At 40.7% G+C, this 18,145-nt stretch overlaps 1 protein-coding gene across 2 annotated transcripts in view; it reads left to right on the forward strand.

Moving 5' to 3' along the window:
* The window catches only part of zgc:113516 (uncharacterized protein LOC541449 homolog), a 51,580-nt gene that overhangs the window by 26,505 nt on the left and 6,930 nt on the right, over positions 1-18,145 (forward strand). The window contains exons 4-7 of one of the 2 annotated variants that reach the window (XM_042301275.1): positions 21-169; positions 1,356-1,439; positions 2,230-2,422; positions 18,005-18,078. In XM_042301275.1, the coding sequence (XP_042157209.1) occupies positions 21-169; positions 1,356-1,439; positions 2,230-2,422; positions 18,005-18,078 (500 nt within the window). The remainder of the gene's footprint in view (positions 1-20; positions 170-1,355; positions 1,440-2,229; positions 2,423-18,004; positions 18,079-18,145) is intronic. The other variant, XM_042301274.1, reaches the window with a different exon arrangement.

Consider the following 18,145-nt stretch of genomic DNA (forward strand, 5'->3'; position numbering starts at 1 on the left):
GATTTTTTTTGCCCACATAGTTCCAAGCTGCTGCAAGAGATCCCTAGCATCGAAACCCTGTCAGATGAAATGGAGACGCTGAAAAGACACCTCTCTCAGATCGGCTCGCCAACCGTGCTGTGTCACAACGACCTCCTGACTAAAAATATAATCTACGACAACAAAGAGGGTGGGTGAGGGTGTATGATGTGTTTTAGTGCCTGGAATTTAAATTGCAACACTGACATTGAAAGCGATCCAAGCGAGTTCATTTTGTACAGTAGTTTAAAAAAGCAGCGTGAAGTATAACTGAATTCATTAGAATTCAACTGATTAGGTATAGCATTTGTTCTGCCAATCTGGTGCAATAGACCATCAGTGTCGGTAAGAATACAAGATTGCCATATTTTAGACTCAATAACTCTGATGTCCCTTCGATTTCACTTATTTCCATAAAGTGGTCTGATTGTAGGACATGTTCCACTTTAAAACTTTGACAAAATGTGGTTCACAAAACAGTCTTGATCCCACAGCTTTCCTTTATGTTGCTATGCATACGAACCCTATACCCTATTCCCTTAATCCTCTTTTCATTTTTCATACGGCATTGTTATGATGCATGTAAGGCACACGATTATGATAAGGAAATGATTCATGTTTCTCTGAATCTTGTCAGGGACTTTGTAGTTGCACCAGTAAAACAAAAACTAAAAGCCTATGATACTGGAACATAATCTAATCATTTCATTGTATCTAATTGAGGAAATTTAGCATTGACTTTTGGGTGTTGACTAAGGTACGGCAGGTAGCCTGGAGGTTAGGCTCAAAAGGTTGGTGGTTCAAATCTCACAGCCGACAAGTTGAAAAAACTGTCGCTATGCCCTTGAGCAAGGCACTTAAACCCAATTGCTCCAGGGGTGCTGGACAATGGTGACCCTGGCCATGACCCCACTCCATCCGGGTGTCTCAGGGGGAGTTTGGATTCGCAAGAAGCACATTAACCATTACAAACTTGGAATGATGAACACGTGTACAAGTGTGTAACACGACAAATATAAGCACCCCCAAAATTACTATTTGTTGAAGCTTTCAGAAGCATACTATCAATTATAGCAACATGAATAGAGTACAGACTTGGGTTTCAAATACTTGAAGTCTGCCTGGTGGGTGGAGTTGACAGTTTTGGGACTTTGATTGATTAAGCCAGGCAAGCGCCAACAGGCCCAGGTAAGGTATTTGAATGGATTTTTTTTTACAAGTATTTGAAATCTGGATTCAAATACGTCTATTACTGAAGTGCCAAAGGACAGTTTACTAATGTGCATGTGTGCCATCGTAATAAGCTGCATTAACCCTACATTAATCTCCTCCTTTAGGCATGGTGAGATTCATTGACTATGAGTATGCTGATTTTAACTACCAGGCCTTCGACATAGGCAACCATTTCAATGAGTTTGCAGGTACGTTACTTCAGTTTATAATTCATAGGCCCCTGATCCGTGACTGGTTGTTTTATTTCTGTGTATCTCGGAGGAACTTGAGACTTATTTTCATTACCTGGACCGGGTTAACTGCATAGTTTAATGCCAAAAGTATATTAGCAATGTCACTATGCAAAACTAAACAAACCCAACAAATATAGCCAGTACAAAAATGTAATGTTAGATAGCTAGCTAGAAGGCCTCAGTAGACTATTTAATCTCGCTAGCCAACAAGTTAGCCCCATCAGTCTCAGGCATTGGTCTAAAGCGCTTGCTAAAGGGCTTCTTAACTAGCTAGCTAACGTTAGCTGTTTCTATTTGAAGCCTTAGCTGAGAGCGGTATAGTGTAAACTGAAAAATCACATACGTAAGTAAACTTTTTGACAGGTGTAATGGCTATTGTTGTTTGTCACTAGGCTTTCTCTCACAGATGGGGAATCAGAGAGAACTTGAAATGTTTTTATTTAAATGTATTTCAATATTTAATTTTGCCTTCAACATTGAACTTGTACTAACCAAGCTCATTAAATGGACATTACACTTTCAAAGTTTGTTTTCAGACCTCTAAAGAAGTATTTTTTCAGATCTCTAAGTCTAATGTCAAGATACGACCCCTGTCCATCTACAGTATATGCCTCCACCCTAAATGTATAGAAAAGATAAACTGACATGTTACATTTATGAGTAAAATGTCCCTTTAAGGCTGTGTAATCAAACCCTATGGTTTGACAAGTTCTCATTAATCTGTGTGTTTGATCCATCCCCCAAGGTACGAGTGACACTGACTACAGCCTGTATCCCAGACCTGAACTGCAGAGGGACTGGTTGACTGCTTACCTTGAGAGCTACAAGCACAGTGTGGGGCTGGAGGCCACAGTTACAGAACTAGAGGTTCAGAAGCTCTACGTTCAAGTCTGCAAGTTCTCACTGGTGAGAGTCAAAGGCACAGCACCCATTATCCGGTATTGATATCTACTTTCTAACTCGCATATTTTTTTTTTGTGTTCATTGGCTGACATCCATTTAATGAGTATTTGTTGATGCAGAGACAAGTAGTAGTTTGTGCAGGGGAGCCTGAATTTCACTATAGTTCAAAAATCAAACTAACATCCAACTATGTCCGTTTACGGGTCCAGATTCCCAAAAACCAAAGTATGATCGTCCTACCGCTCTGTGCGCTTTGACAGACTCTATCGGAGTTGATTTGAAACCACTGCAAGAAAAAAATGACAGACAGCAGCCGAGATGTTTTTTTTTTTACAACCACAATTTCCAGTCGTTGGAGGCTCGAGTGGAGCTGGACTAGACTAATGCTGCTTTCATAACTCGACACAATATGCAAGATTGTCTTGGTAATCTTTGGGGTAGTGTCGATGTCTCTCAAAATAGCCCAGAAATGATGAGAAGGCATTTTCTTTTCCTCTAAACGTGGAGGGAGGAAGAAAAAATTATGGCCTGGAAATGAATAAGAGCAGCGATAACATCTTGTTGATTGAAATCAGATTTCTGTGACAAACCAAGAACTCTGGATTGATGAAGTGGGAGAAGTCACTCACTCACTGACAACAAATGGCTGTGTCAAGTTTCCAGTCCAAGTCATTTACAAGTCTGGCGTGGAGATGGTGGTTATGCTTGTTGATCAAAACAATCACGAGAAAAAACGTTTGGCGTAGCTGGTTTTCATTTAAAGGCCCAGTGCAGTCAAAAACGTGATTTTTTTTCAGGGAGTTTCTATATATTCCCACACTATGAGGTTGGAATAATACTGTGAAAGCTTGAAAGTTACGATAATACTCTTATAGTTTAAGAACTGTTTGAAAAGGCCGCCTGTTATTTCAGCCTGTTGTGATGGGATTGAGTTTTGGCATTCCTGACAACATCACCAGGCGTTATAAGTTAATAATATCAATAACATAGAGAGTTTCAAACCTGTCTGTTTTCAGCTAGTTTTCAGGTTACATATCCCTCCCTTTAGACTCATCCAATTAGACGCCTCTTTCACACCCAGACAGTCCGAAAAACATTTTTGCTTAAGATATTGCTCTTTGCTAAGAAGCAATACATTTTTGTACCATTTTGATTTTAAACAACAGTAAGGTACTTAATTGTTACCCAGAAATTATTTGATTTTGAGACCAAAAATTGGACCTTTTAAATCTGATTTCGAGATATGACTAGAAAAATCCCAATATCCCTCCAATACTAAAGTCTTTAGGTATCTGACAGGCTGTTTGTAGTTCGCCAGTGTTTTTAGAGTACAATGCCAGTTAATCGGAAACCCTACAGGTCCACTGAAAGGAAGCTTATTTTGTCCATGGCATTTCCATGTAAAGGACCCATGAGCACCAACATGTGAAGTTCGTGGGAGCATATCAAATTGGGTGTCAAATAAAGAGTTTATATTTTTGGAAAATGAAGGCATAGATACATTTTTCAACCGTTTTCCATCTTAAAAATCAGCCATAATGGAGGGACATCACAAAATGTATTTGCCCAAAACACAAAAACTGTCCAGTTGTGTGGATGATTCTAAAATGTTTATTTTAGGGTGCAGAAAACGTTCAACTGATGTTACAAGAACATTCCCATAACACATTTCTTCCCAGAAGACATTCCTATAATGTTGTAAGAATGTTGACGGAACACCTGGTACAAGGTTCCCAGAACATTTAATTAAGTTATGGAAATTGTCTAGAATGTTGCAATAATATTTTTGTGATATTCACATAGGTTGCACAGAACATTGTTCCACAATTTCCAAATAAGTACAATGCACTCGGAAAGTATTCAGACCCCTTGACTTTTTCCAAATTTTGTTATGTTACAGCCTTACTCTGAAATGGATTAAATTGTTTTTTTTTTCCCTCATCAATCTACACACAATAATCCATAATGACAAAGCAAAAACAGGTGTTAAGAAACGAATGCACATTTATTAAAAATTAAAAAATTAAATATAACATTTACACAAGTATTCAGACCCTTTACGCAGTACTTTGATGAAGCACCTTTGGCAGCGATTAAAGCCTTGAGTCTTCTTGGGTATGATGCTACAAGCTTAGCACATTTGTATTTGGAGAGTTTATCCCATTCTTCTCTGCAGATCCTATCAAGCTCTGTCAGGTTGGATGGGGAGCTTCGCTACACAGCTATTTTCAGGTCTCTCCAGAGATGTTTGAATGGGTTCAAGTCTAGCCTCTGGCTGGGCCACTCAAGGACATTCAGAGACTTGCACCAATGCATCTCCTGTATTGTCTTGGCTGTGTGCTCAGGGTTGTTGTCCTGTTGGAAGGTGAACCTTCTCCCCAGTCTGAGGTCCTGGGCGCTCTGGAGCAGGTTTTCAGTAAGGATCTCTCTGTACTTGGCTCCGTTCATCTTTCCCTCAATTCTGACTCGTCTCCCAGTCCCTGCTGCTGAAAAACATCCCCACAGCATGATGCTGCTGCCACCATGCTTCACCGTAGGGATAGTGCCTGGTTTCCTCCAGATGTGACGCTTGGCAGTCAGGCCAAATAGTTCAATCTTGGTTTCATCAGATCAGAGAATATTTTTTATCATGGTCTGAGAGTCCTTTAGGTGCCTTTTGGCAAACTCCAAGCAGGCTGTCATGTGCCTTTAACTGAAAAGTGGCTTCTGTCTGGCCACAATAAAGGCCTGATTGATGGAGTGCTGCAGAGATGGTTGTTCTTCTGGAAGGTTCCCATCTCCACAGAGGAACTCTGGAGCTCTGTCAGAGTAACCACTGGGTTCTTGGTCATCTCCCTGGCCAAGAACTGCCCTTCTCCCCCGATTGGTCAGTTTGGCCAGGCGGCCAGCTCTAGGAAGAGTCTTGGTGGTTCCAAACTTCTTCCATTTACCCACTGTGTTCTTGGGAACCTTCAATGCCACAGAAATGTTTTGGTACCCTTCCCCAGATACTGTGCCCTGACACAATCCTATATCGGAGCTCTACGGACAATTCCTTTGACCTCATGGTTGTTTTTGTTCTGACATGCGCTGTCAACTGTGTAACCTTATTTAGACAGGTGTGTGCCTTTCCAAATCATGACCAATCAATTGAATATACCACAGGAGGACTCCAATCAAGTTGTAGAAACATGTCAAGGATGATCAATGGAAATAGGATGCATGATTTTTATTTTATTTTATAAATTTTAGAATAAGCCCGTAACGTAACAACATTTGGAAAAAAAGTCAAAGGGTATGAAAACTTTCTGAATGCACTGTATGATTTTATGATGTTCATAGCATATTTTCCTTCGGTTAAACATAATATTCCATTGATGTTCATGCAATATACATTGTCTTGGAGGTCCTCCAAGAACATTTAAAGGTTTATTTATATTCTCAGCATGCACATTTGTAGCTCCTTAAAGCAGATTGGAATCCATACCCATTGTTTGTCTTTAATTTAATGGAAATGTGCATTTGATATATATTATTTTCATTCATAGAACATTGAACAGCATTTCATCTTAGACAGAACGATATTTTTAATACTGAGTACTGTAATGTTGACCACCTGCACATGTGGGGTTTGAACCTCAAACGTTTGGTTTCTAAGACAGGTCTTCTATCCTCTGCGCCACCAGACTCTCTTCCTTCTTTTTTTCAGTAAACAGCCATGGCCGTCAATCGGGAATTCCATGCTTCCTTTTTAGACTTTTAGCCCAAGTACTGGTAACTGGGTTATTCCCCATCATTTCACCTATCCTCTTTAAATGCTGCATACTTCTTGGCCCTTATTTACAAGGTATCCAAGACTATGAGTGCTGATTTAGGATCACTTTTCTTATGGGAAATAAGACAGAAGGGACCATATCAAGAACGTCAACGTAGGAATTATATTGTTTAAAAGAAGAAGAAGAAGAAGAAAAAATGTTAAACAGATATTTTTACACAATTTCCCTTTTTTAAACATGGATAAAAGATTATGGGATTGAACCTGCAGTCTTCAGCTCTGAAGTCAGATCATTAACCCTCTATGCCACCAAGGGATGTCGCAGAAGAGGTGTGTACAGCAGTAGTTATAATAAGATGTGCCTTGACTAGAATACAGCACATACAGGTGAATACAGTACTTAAATACATAGGGCAGTCTCTAACGTGCAGGGTAGAGAACCGGGTGATAGCCGGCTAGTACCAGTGACTAAGGTTCAGGGCAAGGTACTGGGCGGATATTGGCTTGGGTTGACTATTTAACTGAAAGTAGTAGTCTAGTTATTAGCCCCCCCCCCGCCATGTCTATTTCTATGGACACAAGAACTGTTCATCACACAAATTGTTCACAACCCTCTTGTTGGCAGAGAGAACTTTTCGCAGGTTTTAAAGCTTATTTCCTGCAATTCTACACATTTTGTCATGAGGTACAGAGACAATTTTGCAGTTTTCAAGCAATTTTTCAAGCAATTCTATACATTTTTCCATGTCTAAAGTGCATTCATGTGATATTTGAGTGACTCAAATGTTACAACAAAATCTATGCGCTAAAAAACATTAGCTGACATTTCAAAATAGCTCTTCAAGGCAAGGTTTCCCTAACTCCGTCCTGACCCCCCCCCCGAGTTCACATTTGGGGTTTTGCCCTATGTCATGTTGGTATAAAGGGATCAGGAGACAGGCGCAGGAATGCGTAATAGGGGTTTTTATTTACCCAAATTACAGCGTGCCATGTAAAGGCCCGGGGACGAAACCCAAACAAAAGAGTACCTCAAATAAGTACACAAGCGCACAATAATACCACATGGGACGAGACCCAGAATCATCTGCACAATACAAGCACCACCAGAGTCAAAACAAGGCACAGGTAGTCACAGGCACAACAGACATTGGAACAATAATCGACAGCCCAATGCTGAACCAAAGGGCACACTTATACAATTACAATCAGTGGGAATGGTGACCAGGTGTGGGTAATGACACAGTTCCGGAGGGATTCGTGTCACCCTAGCACTACACATTGATTGATTCAACTAATCAAAGCTTCATGATTAGTTGGTTATTTTAATCAGCTGTGTAGTGCTAGAGCAAAAACCAAAACGTGCACCCAGTGGGGCCCTGGGACCGATTTTTGGAAACCTTACTCTAAGGTATGAAATAACTGACATGACAAGAGGATTCTGCTAGTGCATTCTATTATTACAACTTTCAAGAGTAAGTTGTAAGCCTGACTGAGTCTCCTCCCCCCAAAAATAAATGTGGGAATAAGTTCGGGAACGACTGGCTTAGAATAACGACACAACTGCGAATGCGATCGAATGAATGTGAACTGAACAGAACAGCGGTACCTAGTAAAAAGTAGGCCTACTAAAAGTAGGCCTAGTAAAACAAAATATCAGATTGATGAAGGCTTGACACAATCAATATTTAGGCTAGTTCCATTAACAGTCAACAAACAGTCAACAAAAGGCGAATGGAGATCCAAATGACCACTACTAAAGTGAGATGCAGCCATGCACTACTGGCTCGCCAAACAAATAGGCATATAAGTCCACTTCAAACATGGGAAACCATGCAGCAACACGTTGGAATATGAGGGCTTTGTGATGGCCACCCCAATACCTTGACAATGTTGTCCTTAAGCCATCTTGACACAACTTTGGAAGTATGCTTGGGGTCATTGGCCATTTGGAAGACCCATTTAAGACCAAGCTTTATCTTCCTGACTGATGTCTTAAGATGTTGCTACAATATATCAACATAATTTTCCTTCCTCATGATGCCTGCTATTTTGTGAAGTGCACCAGTCCCTCCTGCAGCAAAGCACCCCCACAACATGATGCTGCCACCCCCGTGCTTCAAGGTTGGGATGGTGTTCTTCGGGTTGCAAGCCTCCCCCTTTTTCCTCAAAACATAACGATGGTCATTATGGCCAAACAGTTCTATTTTTGTTTCATCAGACCAGAGGACATTTCTCCAAAAAGTAAGATCTTTGTCCCCATGTGCAGTTGCAAACTGTAGTCTGTCTTTTTTATGGCGGTTTTGGAGCAGTGGCTTCTTCCTTGCTGAGCGGCCTTTCAAGTTATGTCGATATAGGACTCGTTTTACTGTGCATATAGATACTTTTGTACCTGTTTCCTCCAGCATCTTCACAAGGTCCTTTGCTGATGTTCTGGGATTGATTTGCACTTTTCGCACCAAAGTACGTTCATCTCTAGGAGACAGAATTTGTCTCCTTCCTGAGCGGTATGACGGCTGCCTGGTTCCATAGTGTTTTTACTTGCGTACTATTGTTTGTACAGATGAACGTGGTACATTCAGGCATTTGGAAATTGCTCCCAAGGATGAACCAGACTTGTGGAGGTCTACAATTATTTTTCTGAAGTCTTGACTGATTTCTTTTGATTTTTCCATGATGTCAAGCAAAGAGGCACTGAGTTTGAAGGTAGGCTTTGAAATACATACACAGATACACCCCCAATTGACTCACATGATGTCAATTAGCCTATCAGCAGCTTCTAAAGCCATGACATCATTTTCATTATATAATTTTCTGGAATTTTCCAAGCTGTTTAAACTTCTGACCCACTGGAATTGTGATACAGTGAATTATAAGTGAAATAATCTATCTGTAAACAATTGTTGGAAAAATTACTTGTGTCATGCACAAAGTAGATGTCCTAACCGACTTGCCAAAACTATAGTTTGTTATCAAGAAATATGTGGAGTGGTTGAAAAAAACTGAGTTTTATTGACTCCAATCTAAGTGTATGTAAACTTCCGACTTCAACTGTAGCTATACCTAGGGATGCCATTTGGGTTCTTGCATTGGAATTATATTGAATTCTGCAGTAACCAAGTATTTCAGCCACTCTTCCTATGAACCAGTTGCTATTAAATTACCATTCTTGGACAGAAAACCTGCGGCTAGGGTAGGATTCTAGGCTAACCTGGGCTGCCTCCTCTGGTCCAAGATTGTCAGGAACACTCGGAGGCGGAGGGGGCTGTGGAGCCATTATTGGCGGAGCTTTTGGTTTGGTGGGTTGGCTCTGCACTGGGACCTAGCTGGAGCTCGGCAAAATCATTGCTGCAGGTCTTGGCAGCGGCCTCTGTGGTTTGATGCCGCTCATCGCTCTCCTTCAGTGATGTAAATGATGTAAAGTTCTTAAGTAAAAATACTTTAAAGTACTACTTATGTAGTTTTTGGGGATATCTGTACTTTACTATTTATATGTCTACTTTTACTTCACTCCATTTCGAAAGAAAATACTTTTTACGCCATACATTTTCCCTGACACCCAAAAGTACTCATTACATTTTGAATGCTTAGCAGAACATGAAAATTGACAAATTCAAGCGCTTATCAAGACAACACATGGTCATCCATTCTGGCTCTGATCTGATCTTTGGTAAATGGTGCCATCTGCTTTGCTTAAAGGAAGGAATTTGAAATAATTTAAACTTCTACTTTTACTTTTGATACTTAAGTGTATTTTAGCAATTACATGTACTTTTGATACTTAGGTTTAGAACCAAACACTTTTAGACTTTTACTCAAGTAGTATTTTACTAGGTGACTTTTACTTTTACTTGAGTAACTTTCTATTAAGGTATCTATATTATTAGTAATGTATGACAATTGGGTCATTTTTTCCAACACTGCTCTCCTACTTTTGGCTTTGTTTAGGTACTTTGGTTAAGCCAATTTCTGATAGATTAGTTGGCTTGAGCTAGCTAAATAGGCTAAGGCTAGTAACCCTAACGTTTTCTTACAGCTAGCTAAGAAGCTAACTAAACGCTGTAGTGGTGGGGCATGAGGTAGAGTTGAGTTAAGCAGCTTCAACAGTAAACCTGACCCCGCCCTTATAAATCAAATTCAAATATTACAGGTGAATCACGTTATTCACTTAGCCTACCACAGATGAGTAATGTTTTTCCCCGTTTTTTATGGAAACCCAAAGGAGTCATACCTAACCACCCCAGTAGCTTTCCATAGCCCCCCTACAAACACCGCGGCACGCTCTTTCCATTGTGCTGACACAGTGCAGCGGAGATACAGATTTTCACTCAATCATTTAAACACTTTTGCTATTTATATAGGGACATGAAACTAAAACTAAGGGCGCACAAGTTTCAACTGAGGGTGTAAGCCCACTTTTATCCCCTTGTGGAGGCGACCTGGTCATGGGTGAACAGGGAGTACAGGAGGGGGCTGAGCACGCACCCCAGTGGGGCCCCTGTGTTGAGGATCAGTATGGCAGAGGTGTTGGTGCCTAACTTCACCACCTAAGGTCGGCCCGTCAGGAAGTCCAGGATCTAGTTGCACAGGGTGTGGTTCAGACCCAGGGCCCCAAACTTAGTGAGCTTGGAGGGTGCTATGTTGTTGAAGGCAGAGCTGTAGTCGATGAACAGCATTCTTACATAGGTATTCCTCTTGTCTAGATGGAAAAGGGCAGTGCGCAGTGCGATGGTGATTGTTGGGGAGGTATGCAAACTGTAGTGGGTCTAGGGTGTCAGGTAAGGTGTCTTTTGTCTGAGCCGTTGAATTGCAACTCCACTCGTTTTGCCTCTGATTGCCTTACAGATGGCTAATCTGTTTGTACCAGTACATGTTCCCATTCACCTTGCCGTTGTTAAATGTGGCGGTTCGCACTTTTAGATTTGCCGAATGCTGCCATCTATCCATGTTTTTTGGGGAGGATAACTTCTAATCGTCACAGTGCGAACAACATCCTCTATGCACTTCTTGATGAACTCAGTCACCGAGTCAGTGTATACGTCAATACTATTCTCAGAGGCAACCCGGAACATTTTCCAGTACACGTGATCAAAACAAACGTGAAGCATAGATTCTGATTGGTCGAACCAACGTTGAACAGTCCTTACGACGGGTACTTCCTGTTTAAGTTTCTGCCTATAGGAGGGGAGGAGCAGAATGGAGGCGTGATCTGATTTCCTGAAAGGTGAGCAGGGGAGGACCTTGTAGCCATTCCGGTAGGGGGAGTAGCAATGGTCAAGAGTGCTCGATGCGTGAGTAGAACAGGAGATGTGTTGATAGAACTTTGGTAGCATTTTCCTCAGATTTCCTTTATTAAAGTCCCCATCTACAATAAATGCAGCCTCAGGATATGCAGTTTCCGGTTTGTACAAAGTCCAGTGTATTTCCTTGCTGTTGCTCCCTTTGGGGAGGGGGTATACACGGCCTTGACAATGACCAAAGAAAATGATCTCTGGAGGAAATATGGTTGATGGTGAGATATTCCAGATCGGGAGAACAAAATAACTTGAGCACGTTACCACATCACACCATGAGTAGTTAATCATGAAACATATATAAGGTACCAGTCAAAAGTTTGGACACGCCTACTCATTCAAGGGTTTTTCTTTATTTGTACCATTTTCTACATTGTAGAATAATAGTGGAGACATCAAAACTATGAAATAACATTTATGGAATCATGAGGTAACCAAAAAAGTGTTAAACAAATCAACATACATTTTGTGTTTTGGTAACCTATGTCTTGTAATGTATCCACATTGTTCCCACAACCTAATTAAATGTTCTGGGAACCTTTAAAGAACTCAGAAAGGCTGTTCAGTCAACATTCTTGTAATATCAAAGGAATGTTTTTCAGTATTACCTAGAAACCCAATGACAGCTTTTGGGGGATGTACTGTAGTGGTTGTTATGGATGTTTGTGCACAACATTTTACTGAATGTTTTTCAGTATTACCTAGAAACCTAATGACAGCTTTTGGGGGATGTTCTGTAGTGGTTGTTATGGATGTTTGTGCACAACATTTTACTGAATGTTGGGAGAACATTCGAAGGACATTTAATCTAAAACACAATTTTTTAAAAATCATAATCATTCTTTAAATTTTGGGGGGATTCTATCATCCTAATGTTAGATAAAACCCTAGAACTTAATGGAAATCTTAAGTTCTGGGAATGTTCCCAGTTTGCTGGGTAGGCTATTTACTGTATTGCAAAAGTGATATTGAACTGTGTTTGGTTGTCAACGCAAGCAAATATCAACATTTGTGCCACTGACTTAGTCTGGCTTAGTTTGTCTACAAATTAATAATTGATATGTTGGATTCACGTCTCCATCTCAACCAAGAATCAAAGTTAAAGAATAGGACTCAATCAAGTCATGATCGAGTCATATTCTTTAACTTAAGAACATATAAATGATTCACTTGTAGACAAACTGGAATTAAAGCCAGACTAAGTCAGTGGCGAAGATGGAACTATCCAAGCGGAAGATATCTCCTTCAAATGTTAATATTTGGTTTAGTTAACAACCAAAAACACTATTCAATATCCAGTTTGACAAATTCATAATTGATATATTGGATTTACGTCTCCAAAGAGTGTACTGTACAGTACAATAGGACAAAATCTAATCAAACTTTAAATGCACTTTAAATGAAGTTTGATTTGATTTAGTCCTATTCTTTAACTTGTATTTTTGTTTGAGATGTAGCCATGAATCCAACATATTAATGATTAACTTGAAGATTACATTTGAACTCAACCAAAGCTTGAAACTCTAGGCCTACACTGAAAATCCTCCTAATATCGGGTTGCACCCCTTTTTGCCCCCAGAACAGCTTCAATTCGTCGGGACATGGACTCTACAAGGTGTTGAAAGCGTTCCACAGGGATGCTGGCCCATGTCGACTCCAATGCTTCCAACAGTTGTGTCAAGTTGGCTGGATGTCCTTTTGGGTAGTAGACCATTCTTGATACACAAAGGAATGTTTTGAGCGTGAAAAACCATACACAATCCATCTCTCAATTGCCTCAAGGCTTAAAAATCCTTCTTTAACCTGTCTCCTCCCCTTCATCTACACCGATTGTAGTGGATTTAACAAGTGACATCAATAAGGGGTCATAGCTTTATATGTGTGTGGCCCGTATGTAGTGTGTGTGAGTGTGTGTGTTCGGGTGTCAGTGTAAGTATGTGTGAGTGTGTGGGTAGTGAGTCCAGTGTGTGCCAGAGAGTCAGTGCGAGAGAGTTAGTGCAAAGAAGAGTCAATACAGGTAGTACGGGTAGCCATATGATTAGCTATTTAGCAGTCTTGTTCAGCAGTTATGGCTTGGGGGTAGAAGCTGTTCAGGGTCCTGTTGGTTCCAGACTTGGTGCACTGGTACCCCTTGCCGGGCAGCAGCAGAGAGAACAGTCTACGGCTTGGGTGGCTGGAGTCTTCCTCTAACACCGCCTGGTATAGAAGTCCTGGATGGCAGTGATGTACTGGGCCGTACTCACCACCCTCTCTAGCACATTTGCGGTCGGATGCCTTGCAGTTGCTATACCAAGCCAGTCAATATGCATTCAATTGTGCAACTGTAGAATTTTTTGAGGATCTGAGGGCCCATGCCAAATCTTTTCAGACTCATGAGGGGGGAGAGGCGCTGTTGTGCCCTATTCGCAACTGTGTGGGTGTGTGTGGACCATGTTAATTGCTTAGTGATGTGGAAACCGAGGAACTTGAAGCTCTCAACCCGCTCAACATTGATGTGGATGCGGGCGTGCTCGCCACTTCGTTTCCTGTAGTCCACGATCAGCTTCTCTGCTTTGCTGACTTTGAGGGAGAGCTTGTAATATATTTAGTTATTAAGGGATCATGCAATCATTCTCACGATAGTGTATTGGTACTAGTCAGTGACAAATATCAAAGCTAAGCAGCACTGGGCTTGGTTAAAACCCTGGATGGGGGACCAAATTAATAGCTTTAGATAGATCAACTATCCAGTAGGAGGTGCATATAACGTTGAAGATCTGATGTTGTTTCAAAGGTACAAATTAAACATATTTTATATAAGGTTTGTCTGTGTTGAAAATTGGTTACAATGATGACATAATCCTGTGGCTGAAACTCCACCCTCAAAACAACCGTTAACTTTTTTCAAATTCGATGTATTTTCCACATAGATTCCGCAGCTGACAAATTACATTGAAACAACTTCTATTCAACCAGTTGGTGCCCAGAGGAATGTAGAAGTAGACCTACCAATTAGTTGTGGTGTTTTTACTGATATCAATTTTGTTTATGAATTAATAAGTGATTAAATCTCTTAATTCTGTTACCAAATTGGGAAATGGGAAATCATAGTACATGTGTAGTCAGAAACCACAGACTTTGATTTATCATCCGGACCGGCCTTGACTTGGCCCAAACAACGATTGGTGACCGGACCAAATCTGAACCAATCATTGATGTTTATGTTTCACAAGTTTGGACAGCACAGTTTCAATAGAGTACAGTACAGTAAATACATGTAGAGTTCAGTACAGTAGAGCACACTAGATTATAGTGCAGTTTAATGAACTATTTTGTACAGTACTGAACTATACTTTACTTTACTGTACTGAACTATACTCTACTCTACTCTACTGTGCTGTACTGTAATCTACTTTACCCTACTGTGCTGTACTGTGATGTCCAAACTTATGAAACATAGACGTCTATGATTGGTTCAGATTTAGTCCGCTACAAACCAACCAAATGTAATAATACCCAAATATGCAAATTGGGATATTGCATGTTTCTACACTATGTTAACTGTGCCTTTAAACAGCTTGGAAAATTCCAGAAAATCAATTTATAACATTTTTGACAGGTGTTTTTCTGGATTTTGTTGTTGTTATTCTGTCTCTCACTGTTCAAATAAACCTACCATTAAAATTATAGACTGATCATTTCTTTGTCAGTGGGCAAATATACAAAATCAGCAGGGGATCAAATACTTTTTTCCTCACTGTATATCCACAGTAAAACGAGTCCTATATCGACATAACTTGAAAGGCCGCTCAGCAAGGAAGAAGCCACTGCTCAAAAAACCACCATAAAAAAGACAGACTACGGTTTGCAACTGCACATGGGGACAAAGATCTTACTTTTTGGAGAAATGTCCTCTGGTCTGATGAAACAAAAATAGAACTGTTTGGCCATAATGGCCATCGTTATGTTTGGAGGGAAAAGGGGGAGGCTTGCAAGCTGAAGAACACCATCCCAACCGTGAAGCACGGGGGTGGCAGCATCATGTTGTGGGGGTGCTTTGCTGCAGGAGGGACTGGTGCACTTCACAAAATAGATGGCATCATGAGGCAGGGAAATTATGTGGCTATATTGAAGCAACATCTCAAGACATCAGTCAGGAAGTTGAAGCTTGGTAGCAAATGGGTCTTCCAAATGGACAATGACCCCAAGCATACTTCCAAAGTTGTTGCAAAATTGCTTAAGGACAACAAAGTCAAGGTGTTGGAGTGGCCATCACAAAGCCCTGACCTCAATCCTATCCAAAATGTGTGGGCAGAACTGAAAAAGCATGTGCGAGCAAAGAGGCCTACAAACCTGACTCAGTTGCTCTGTCAGGTGGAATGGGCCAAAATTCACCCAACTTATTGTGGGAAGCTTGTGGAAGGCTACCTGAAATGTTTGACCCAATTTAAACCATTTAAAGGCAATACTACCAAATACTAATTGAGTGTATGTAAACTTCTGACCAACTGGGAATTTTTACTGCGATTCTCTTACCAAATTTTGCATCTGCACAGTTCTTCCAGTAATTGTGTTTTTGTGAATTTTTCGATGGAAATTGCTCAAAGTAGTCCCTATGCATAGAGTTGTATGGTTTGTTACCGTTATCCATTTCTGTGGAATTGCCCTCCATCAATCACAAAAAGAGAAAGAACTGATATGGATTCCCCCTGAACTGCTGGGTTATGTTTTGATATTTCCTAGAGCCCTTTAATAGACAGATCGACTCTGTGGCATCACTAAGGAGTGCTGGTCCTCCAATGTTCTTGGGATGGGAGCTTCTCTACTGCTTCTCTCCCCATCTTAAGCCCAGACAGAGCGAGCCAAGGCACATAAAGAAATTGCAAAAGAGAATGTCTTTTTTTTAACGCAAACTGAACAATTTTAATATCGACTGCCATATCTAAAAGGTGTTCTAGAAATCTGTCCTGCAGAATGTGCAGTCCTTTGGTCATATATGCATGCTTGGAAACCAAGTCAAGCTTGATCAAGACGGTGGAAAGGATAATTGGTATAAATCAAGAATCAGCCACCAACCTGTACACAAAAGTCATTCTCCTAAAACTTGAAAGTATTTCACAGTACAGCTCTCATCCCCTTTACTCAAAACTCAGTCACAGCAGCAGCCGGACAAGGGGAAAGAGACTTTTTCAAAAGAAAATCAAAACAGATAGATATGGGGACTCTTTTTTCCCCCAACAGCCTGTATAATAGATAGTCTGTTGGTCCCTCGAGTATACAGCATATTGCACTTTCAATGTGTAGCTATAGCACTTTGAATGAATTATATTGTGTAATTTCTATGTTTTCATGTTTTATGTACCGTCTTTTTAAGCACATGACGAAATGAATTCCCCCCCTGGTGGCATAATAAAGTTGATCTGAATCTTCTTTGTCCCCATCAGGGAACCCCTTCCCAGGTACCGAAGGGCCAAAGACCCTGTGTGACTCTGTGATGGCTCCTCTATTTCGTATTAGTAGCATGCTTCGTCTCTGGGCTTTTCTGAATGGCTCCCTGTCATTGGCCATCTCTGCTTAGAGTTAGGCTAATGGCATCTTAATGTTATTAATCATAGCCACAAAAAAAACTGCACTCAATCTCCATCTAGAGCCGAGGAGAGACGTTACATAGGAACATGTGGCAGGAGAAAAAAACGAGAGGGGAAACCACATACTGCTCCAGTATTTCATTCCACCCTTTATTTGATTATCAAATAAAAATGTGATTATATCATTCGGCCACAGCACAGAGGTCTGCCTGGAACTCGTTAGGAAATGATTAGTGGTCCCACCATAGAGAATTACAATAAGGGTGGATGACAACAGAAATGTATGGAGGCGTGGGAACCTATAGACTTTTCCTCATATTTTTCAGAAGCAAAACACAGGGAAAGCAAAACCACAATTCACATGTGGTTTATGGGTATATAAAAGCCTGTCATGAAAACATTTCCTAAATAACATCTCAAAACAATACACCTCTTGCAAGTTAGAGTCCGGGCTTCTATTTCAGCTCTTGCCTCAAATTCCGTCCAGCCCCAGTGGGCAGTATTTTCTGTCGCGGCCGTTGCAGCATTTGTCGTCGATGTCTCATCGAAAACAATGACATCTGTTTCTGTCCTGCCATCATGATTCACCCGGGACGCGGCATAAGAAAGCTCATTACATTTCTGTCCGGTGGGCACACAATCTTTCACCATAAGAGGCACATCTTCAAAACCACAGCAATGTTCAACAAAGGCCGCTGGGGACATACAGGACAGGACAATAGCCAGAGAGGATTTAAAAAATTGTTTTCTGGCATCAAAAGCATTTCAGATTCAACAGCAGGCTACAATGTCTCAATTTCAGAACTTTAAGATGGACAAGACTCTGAAATCTATTCAATAGTAATACAACATTTGTTTTATGTTAGTCACCAGGTAAAGCATTAGATTTATACAGAAGACGAGGTCAAGTGCAACCCTGGCCTGATCAAGTAGGCAACCTGTATCCTAACTTTTGTTTTCCCTCGCTTTCTCCTTATCCCTCTGTTTTTCTCCATCTATTCGCAGGCCTCCAACTTTTTATGGGGTCTCTGGGCAATCCTGCAGGCCAGATATTCCTCAATTGATTTTGACTTTGAAAGGTGAGTGACCTGTATCTCTAGAGTCTTGAATGTGACCAATTTTCCCTTTGGGCAAAACTGGTTGAAT

The sequence above is a fragment of the Oncorhynchus tshawytscha genome, linkage group LG19, assembly GCF_018296145.1.
Source record: "Oncorhynchus tshawytscha isolate Ot180627B linkage group LG19, Otsh_v2.0, whole genome shotgun sequence".
Classification (NCBI taxonomy): domain Eukaryota; kingdom Metazoa; phylum Chordata; class Actinopteri; order Salmoniformes; family Salmonidae; genus Oncorhynchus; species Oncorhynchus tshawytscha.